The sequence below is a fragment of the Cryptotermes secundus genome, unplaced genomic scaffold (assembly GCF_002891405.2).
Source record: "Cryptotermes secundus unplaced genomic scaffold, Csec_1.0 scaffold1713, whole genome shotgun sequence".
Classification (NCBI taxonomy): Eukaryota; Metazoa; Arthropoda; class Insecta; order Blattodea; family Kalotermitidae; genus Cryptotermes; species Cryptotermes secundus.
This window is the reverse complement of record NW_019729938.1, coordinates 194,064-203,220: the sequence shown is the minus strand read 5'-3', so window position 1 is coordinate 203,220 and position 9,157 is coordinate 194,064. Positions and strand designations below refer to the sequence as shown.

The window sequence follows — 9,157 nt, the reverse complement described above, 5'->3', positions numbered from 1 at the left end:
GCCCCCCCCCCCCCCCCCCTCTTCATTCTCTTCTGCATCTTCTCTTCATGATAAGATGACAGCCGATGATGTGTTGCAGGATATTATTGTTCATCATCTGAGTCAAAATAACGGTGATAATGATAAGAATTTGTGTGCAAAGTGTTCAAAAACGAAGGATGATATAAAAGTGATTTTAAATTAATTAAAATCTACCCAAGAAATAGTTAGGATACTGCAAGACGAAATTCAAAATAAACTTAGAGACTCTGTGAATGAAGGTAACCTAACAAACGGTGTAAATAGAAATTCTGATTTAAAACAAAGTACCTCAAATGATAATGTCAGTGGACGGAAGGAAGTGCGGCATAATAAACTTTCAACAATTCAACCAAAGAAGGTTTTGACTAATTATAAGCATCTCACTGCATACTCTCCATTAACTGAAAATAGATTTCAACCCATAAGTGACTATCAAGACTCAGCCTCTCAGCATGATGGTGATATAATCAAGTCTAAACCCTTATTGGGGCCAACAAGTGATGATTTAAATAAACATAAAATTATTATTCTGGGTGACAGCCATGTGAAAGGTTGTTCTGAAAAATTGGCATGCATCTTAGGAAACAAATTCAGTGTTACTGGGATTTCGAAACCTAATGCGAACGTGAGTAACATTATTGATTATAAGTACATAAAGGCTGAAAAACTTTCCAAAAGAGACGTGGTGATTATCTGGGGTGGTGCAAGGGATATAGCTAGGAATGAAACCAAGGAAGGGTTAAGATCTACTGTGAAACTTATCAGACTTTTAACTAAAACCAATGTCTTTATAACATGTGTTCCCCATCGCTTTGATCTTCAAGCTGAATCATGTGTTAATAAGGAAGTAAAATTGTTTAATAGAAAGTTACAGAAGCAAATGAAAACTTTTGATCGTGTACATGTCTGTAGTATAAGTGAAAATAGAGAACATTTTACCTCTCATGGTTTGCATATGAATTTTAAAGGCAAACTTTGGATTACAAATACTAAATAGGCCTCTAGCATCTTACTCATTTTATCAAGATTACTAACACTGCCAGCTACTCCTCTACCTTGGATAAAGGAAAATGAAAATGGCCACATGGAATATGAACAGAAAAATGAGTCAGTGATGAAAAAACCAAGGGATCAGAATGTAAGCCTGTCAAAAAAGGAAGCATATTGCAGTGTTGCTGATTCAAAAGTGCTCAGTGAGGACAATGAAGAGTTAATTGACTTAATTGAAATAGTTGGATCACCACCAGTAAGGATAAGGGAACAAGATAAAACTCTGATATGGATGAAGATAACTCTAAGTGTGTTGAGCTGGAAAGTATTTATGGTCCTGGTGAAAAAATGGATGAAGATAACTTGAATAGTTCTGACAAGGAGAACAAAGAAGTTTTGAATTTGACGGAACTAATCGGATCTTCACCTCTGGAGATAGGCGACAAAGGAAATAGTAGGTCTAAGAACATAGAAAAGACGAATGTCTCTGAACTCAAAGTAACTCAGGGCTTAAATGGTAAAATTAATAACGAAAAATCGGTTAAGGTGATGCCTAAGTTAGGATCAACTCGTCAATCAAATAGGATAAAAAACTCAACATCTGCAAAACAGAATGATTTTTTATGGTCAATGTAAACCAGAATGGTAGCAATAATTCTAATAAGATTTTCACACAAACTAAAGATTGTTCAAAAATTACCCAAGATGGAAAAATCAATTCATTAGTAAACAGCAAAAACCTTAGACAATTTTTAAAAATTTATCATCAAAACATTTGCGGTCTAGAATTTAAAATTGATGAGTTACTGGCTTCCTTGTATCCAGATCTACCAGATATCTTGTGTATATCTGAACATCATTATTATTATAAATAATATCCTCTCAAATTGTCAGTTTGGATTTAGGAAGAACACATCAACTATAAATGCAACTTACAAATTAACAAATGATATTGTTGGCCTTAAATAATAAAAGGAAAAGTGGTGGTATATTTTTTGACTTGGAGAAGGCTTTTGATTGTGTGAACCATGATATATTATTGGTTAAAATGAAATATTATGGTGTAAGCGGCGTGATGTATTCTCTGATTGAGTCATATTTAGAAAATAGATACCAAACGGTAAAATTTAACAATAAATTATCAAATTGGGGCAAAACTGATAAAGGTGTTCCTCAAGGATCGATTTTGGGACCGCTATTGTTTTTGATTTATGTAAATGACTTACCCTCCTTTATACAGTGTTCTGTCCCATCAAATACATCAGTTGTGCTATTTGCTGATGATANGCCTTTTTCCACTCAGTAATGTCTTACGGTTTGATTTTTTGGGGAAATAGAACTCTCAGTATGTGCGTTTTTAAATTGCAGAAGAGAGCTGTTCGAATAATGGTGGGAGCTGGAAACAGAGATTCATGTAAAAAAATCTTTAGCCAATTGAAAATATTACCACTGCCCTCTCGATATATATATTCTTTGATGATGTTTGTAGTTAATAATATGGATTTATTTGCAGAAAATTTAGATATATATACAACTGTAACAAGAAATAGTTCAAATTTGCATCTCCCCTTGTCAAATCTAACAGCATTTCACAAAGGTCCACAGTATTTTGGAATCAAAATTTATAATAGTCTTCCAAGCAAAATAAAACAGTTATCCAGAAACAAAAATCGATTCAAGAAAGCACTATTACAATTTCTCCATTTATATTCATTTTATGGTATTGATGAATTTTTTGATTACAGGGTTAAAAAGACTGATAATTGATTTTATTGGGATTATATACGTAAGTAATGAAAAGTTGAATTACAAATTTTATAATTTTAAACTTATGTTTACATAAATATTTTAACATGTATTATATTTTTTGTAATTATTATATTTGTTATATTGGACTGTTTGTCTATATCCTGAGTCTTATGACCTTGTAAAGGATTTTTGACATGTAAATAAACGATAATGATAATTAGTTCTCAACGAGCTCACATTTTGAATGACGTGTAACACTTTACTCAATTGGGGGAAGGGGGGGGTGTTTAAGTAGTTACCTGATTCAATAAAGTAAAGTCTTACTTAAAAGTAAAGGTATCCCTATAACAGGCCTTGGAGGCCCATAGGGTTGTGAGATGTTGAGGTTCCCACATTTTCTAGACAATCAGCTCATATATGGTGGTAAGGTTGCCAGCCCTGTGCATCAGCTGCCCTTTATCCCCAAGAATATTCCTGGTGCTCATTTTTTGTTAGAGGTTGAGTTGACTCTAGGGCCATAGTGAGGCTGGAAGGATTAGGTCAATTGAAAAAATCCAATGACCTCATCGGGATTCAATCCTGCGACCTTCCTGCTTGTAGCATAGTGCTTCAACAAGTCTTGGGTGATGAAATCATAAGTTACCTAAAACCTTGTGGTGAATTAGGCAATGTGATGCATGTTCACCTTTCTTCTGGTACATTTTGCAAGTTGGACCATTGACTTGTCCCAACTTTAAAAAGTGTCCTTCAGGTGATAACACCCTGTAAATAGTCCTGTCACCCATCTCGGCTAGTTCCTATTTGATTCTAACAGTTCCCTAATCCTTTTCTTACAGAGTCTCTGAAGAAAACCCTTCACCTGTTTGAGACCTAATATCGATTCCCACTGCTTTTTTACTTAATTGTTCGTCAAGTGCCTGGTGACCTTCTTGGAAACTCATGTTGAGATGACACGTCAGTTCAGGTGCTATACGTGTATGAACATACAAATCCCATTCTTGGGAAGTGGTCAGCAATTTTATTACCCTGTGACTCAGAACCCAGACCGGCTGAACTCTGTTATGCTCAGACAGTTTTATAAGGCATGATTACAGTCTCATAGCAGTTTAGAATTCATGCCGTAATTGTTAAGTTGCTTTAATCACTGCCAGACTGTCAGATTGATCAGATAAGTCTCTAATTTTATTATCTCCTATCTATATTTTCTACTGCACTTCTGCCTGGAATACTGTGGAGTACTGTCCAAGGCTAAGGAAAAAACATTAGGTTAGGTGCATGTTCTGATAGGTCTACTTACTGTAAGCAGGACTGCATACCTGGGGAGACAGCTCCAGAACAATGTATGAGTTGTCAAAATGAGCTAAGGAAAGGCTTATGTTGGGGAAGTGAGCCCAGTCCACCGGATCATTCCAGCAGTACATTTTCTGGAGAACCAAAAAGTCACTGGAAATAGGCACACTCAGATCCATAAGGGAAGAGTTTAACAGCTTCACCACCATGCTGAATACCTGAAGACAGAGTGGATAAGTGAGCAATAATAAGATTATATTTTGTTTTTTGAGACATAATGTGATGTAGATTGGTAGGAACCTGACTCCCTTTACCCTAAATATGGAGGCTACCAGATCCTTCCAAAATATTGGTACATTCCTACTAGACTACACAGCATCATATCTTAACACTTTGTGCTTTTAAACATGGCAGACCGGTGGCATATTATTATGACTTTAGGACACATTATGTTGAAACACACTATACCTTGCACTGGCGCCAGGCAGACGCAAGACTGGTGCGTGACAGACCTCCTGAATGTTTGCTTCATAGTCAGTTTTCCTTTCTCACTCCAAAAGAAAATGCCTTTGTTCATCTTCCAGCTGCATGTACCAGGCAGGAAGTTACTAGTGGAAAATGGATCAAGGTCGGAAGAGGTTGAGGTCCAAGCGTTTTCTCGGAGAACAAGAAATATCTGACTTGTTCTCTGATGAGCTATCTGACGTCCCTTGTGAGTCTGCTAGTGATAGTGACTCACAATCTGTTAGTGAGTGTGGCCACAGACAGTGAAAGCGACAGTAGCTCTGACGAAAGTGCGGGTAGCAACATTGCGGGGAGAGCCACATGGGGAAAAAGTAGACAAAACACCTGCTTTGGGACAGTTTACTGGAAATCCAGGGGTGAAGCAAATTCCATCAGACCCAACACAAATATCTGAAGTAGTGGAACTGTTTTTTGGAGATAGTTTCTTTGACACGCTATGCCAGGAAACTAACAGATACTATCTCCAACACCATGAACATTATGACAGAAGTTATAAGGCGTTGAAGTGGGTGGATGTCACTTCAGCAGAAATGAGAAAATTTTTTGCAATAATCTTTCTAATGGGCCATACAAGGAGGGATAATCTCAAAGAGTATTGGTCAACAGATCCATTTTTAGAAATTCCAATTTTCAGCAAACTAATGAGCCGTAAGAGATTTGAGCAAATTTGGTGGTGTTTGCATTTCAATGATAATGAACTGCAACCACAATCAACAAGCAGGCTTTTCAAAATTCAGCCCTTATTGAACTTTTTCATTCAGAAATTTCAGACAGTTTATAATCCAAACCAACAGCTGTCTTTGGACAAATCTGTGATTCCTTGGAGGGGAAGGTTTTGTATGTGAACATATAATCCTGGGAAACTTACAAAGTATGGCCTACTTGTTCGTGTAGTTACTGAAAGCACTTCAGGCTATATTGGAAATTTAGAAATTTATTCTGGTGAAGGAAAGAAATTACAAGAAACTATTCTTTCCATTTTGGAACCCTATCTTGATCAAAATTACCATGTCTATCAAGACAATTATTATAACAGTGTGGCAACTGCAGAACACCTATTTCGAGAAAAGTATGTGTTTGAGGAACAATTAGGGTGAACAGAGGCCTTCCTCAAGATCTGAAAGAGGAATGTAAATCCCTGAAACGTGGTGAAACAACATTCAGGAGGAAGGGGGATATTCTTCTTCAGTCCTGGAGGGATACTCATGTTGTGAATATGATTTCCACAATTCACAATTCGAGCATGGTTGATGTTCAAAGGAGACATGGACAGGTAAAGAAGCCTGTTTGAATTTCCGAGTATAATATGTTCATGAAGGGAGTTGATAGGGCCGATCAGTACTTGGCCTATTATTCTGTTCCTCAGAAAACAGTAAAGTGGACAAAGAAAGTTGCCTTGTGGCTTATAAATTGTGCCATTTTCAATTCATTTTTGGTTTTCAAAAATCTAAACCCTCATTCAAAATTGAAATACAAGGTATTTCTGCTGAATGTGGCAAAAGCCTGGGCTACAGACCACATGGTGGCGGCAGAACCAGCGGCAGACACAGTCTTAGTATGACCAGGGCCGTCTACTCCCACCCCACACAGGCCTCATTTTGAACCCCCTGGGCGACTCTCGGGTGATATGCGGAAACATACCCTTGTGAAAACTGTGAAGAGTGAATATGCCAAGGGGAAGCAGCCTTCTAGGCAATGCTGTGTTTGCACAGTACACAAAAAAAGGAGTATGACTGTCTACATGTGCAAGTTCTGTGTAATGCCACTTCACAAAGAGGAATGTTTCCAGAAATATCATTTTCTCAAGCATTTCTAGAAGCATTGGTAAGTGTTCTCCAAAAATTTTAGTACATAAAATTAATTAGGAGATTTTATATTAATTTTTAAAGTGAACAGTGCACAAGTTAGGGTAGTAGGTTTAAAAATGCCAGTCCCCAGGGTGATTTAAATATTTCAATTGCTGGTCTGCAAAGTGTTAATACTCATTGACATGAGAATATCCCACCAACTGAGGATTAACCTTGGACAGCACTGGGATATTCATATTGGCTGGCCACTGTTAGGTGACTTTACTTTCTCGTAATGGAAAAGAACTCTTTATGGGACAAACAATTTGTGGATGCAGACCATGACAAATATGGATGTACTAGTGTAACAGCAGCTGAAAATTTGGGAGCTAATAACAGACTATCAAGAATAATTAAGAAGCTGACAATATATCTGTTAATATCTGCATATGATAGTGCTAAAGCTATTCACTGAAATGGAATACAAGGTAAAATGCTTAATTTCAAAATTATTGACATATACTTTGTAATCCACCTCAAAAGAGAGAACAGATATATGTAAACAGTCTGTGGTTCCATCCCCGTACATGTGCAAGCTTGGGGGTGGGGGGAGAATGAAGTGCTGTTGCCAGTAAACACCGAAACATGTAGTCACAGACACACAGTGGTATGGGTATCAGTAGACCTAGCAGCAGAAGGAATCAACAAGTGAATCACTTTCAAAGCAGACTTCGGCAACATGCCTGTCAAGCATGTGACTTTATCAGCCAAAACTGTTTTGAGGCAGAGTGCATCGAGTGTTAATACCAGGAGTCACAAAACCATGGCAAGACTGTAATAGTAATAATACTTGAGACTATTAGCTCTTAAATAATACTATGGTACCAGAACCAGAAGGTTGGACATCACTAACTGCTAACCCCACTAACAGATGTGACCTTGAGCCAGTTTGAATACGTGGTGTGTTCAAAAAGTATCGAACCTTTGGTCGGCAGAAATACATTTATTGATTTGGAGGTACAAAACCCTAATCCCCTTCAAAGTAGTCTCCTTGGTAATGCACACACTTCTCCCAGCACTTCCGCCATTGTTGGAANGGAAACACTTCTGGAACGCGTCTTTTGGAATGGTGATCAGCTGGGCCGTCGCATTCCACATGATGTCTTCTCTTGACTCAAATGTGTTCCTTTCAGCAGCATTTTCAGCTTGGGAAATAGCCAAAAGTCAAACGGAGCCATGTCGGGGGAGTAGGGAGCCTGACGAACCACAGGGATGTTGTGTTTGGCGATGAAAGTCTGAATCAGATGCGCAGAATGGGCGGGTGTGTTATCATGATGGAGCTGCCAAGTTTTTGCTGCCCACAGATCCGGTCGTTTGCACCGCACAGCATCACGAAGGACCTCCTGGTAGTATTCCTTTGTGATGGTTTGGCCTTGTGCTGCATACTCATGATGCACAACCCCACGGGAGTCGAAGAAAACGGCCAACATGACCTTGACATTGCAGGGGACCTGCCGTGCTTTTTTGGCCTCGGGGATATTGGATGTTTCCACTGTGACGACTGCATCTTGGTTTCCAGGTCGTACCCATAAACCCACAACTCATCGCCTGTGATCACAGTGTTCAGAAAGTTGGGGTTACTATTTGCATTGTCCAGCATGTCCTGTGCAATTTCCAGATGGCGCTGATTCTGCTCCATTGTTAGCAGTTTTGGTACGAATTTCGCGGACACTCTCCTCATGCCCAAATCCTCGGTCAAAATTGAATGTACCGATCCAATGCTTACCCCTACCTCATTCACAAGTTCTTGGACTGTGATACGACGGTCCTCCATGACCAAAGTCCGCACTTGCTCAATGACATTCTCATTTCGGCTTGTTGAGGGTCTGCCTGAACGCGGTTCGCTGTCCACTGATGTGCGGCCATCTTTGAAGCGGTTGTACCACTCCTTTATCAGTGAGTTGCTCATGGCATCATCCCCGAAAGCCTGTTGAATCTTGCGAATGGTTTTCACTTGGGTATCGCGAAGCTTTTGGAAAAATTTGATGCAATATCACTGCTCATGTTGTTCCGTCATTTTACACCTTACTGGAATCCGACGAGAGCTCACTACACGTCCTCACTCATAGGCCGACTGCCAGCGACTGACGCTTTCTGTGGGTGGGAAAAAATTCACGACTGCGCATGACTGTCCCCTCCACATCTCCACCGAAGGGAGCCTCCCGCGCTTCATTGTTTTACGCGGGGAAAAAAGAAGGTTCAATACTTTTTGAACACACCACATATTAGCTCTTAACAACTGGAGTTCATGCAACGGAACTTTCTGTACAAACCTTTTTAATTCCTAGTTTACTGCTTGGCCAGAAACTCACTGTTCCATACGGAAATATCATTCTGGATATGGCACTGTCAAGACTGCCATGTCATAAATGGTAAGACATGTGTGTCACATGTAGCATCCCCCCCAAAAATTGTTGGGCGCACAAAATTCTGTTTCAAATAAACATTCTGATAAAATAAGTAACTAAATTACCAACAGAGCCTTAATTTATGGGTATATACAGAGTGTCCCAGGAGGAATGGACCAAACTTCGGGAGGGTGTTCCTTATGTTAAAGTATGCTGATATAACCCAAAACACCTATGTCCAAAGTTGAACGGTTACGGAGATAATGGCCCGAGAAAAGTGTGGTCTTCTTGCAGGTCCACGCACTGTGGACAGTCAGCTGTGACTGTTATCTGTTTGTACTTGAGTGTGGTGATGTCACACTAGCCGTGATCTCATGCGCAACCTAC

At 39.2% G+C, this 9,157-nt stretch overlaps 1 protein-coding gene across 4 annotated transcripts in view; it reads right to left on the bottom strand.

The window, feature by feature from the left end:
* LOC111865896 (beta-secretase 1) overlaps positions 1–9,157 on the bottom strand; it is a 24,492-nt gene that overhangs the window by 6,907 nt on the left and 8,428 nt on the right. For all 4 annotated transcript variants that reach the window (XM_023854332.2, XM_023854334.2, XM_023854331.2 and 1 more), the window contains exon 7: positions 4,077–4,268. In XM_023854332.2, coding sequence (XP_023710100.1) covers positions 4,077–4,268 — 192 coding nt within the window. The remainder of the gene's footprint in view (positions 1–4,076; positions 4,269–9,157) is intronic.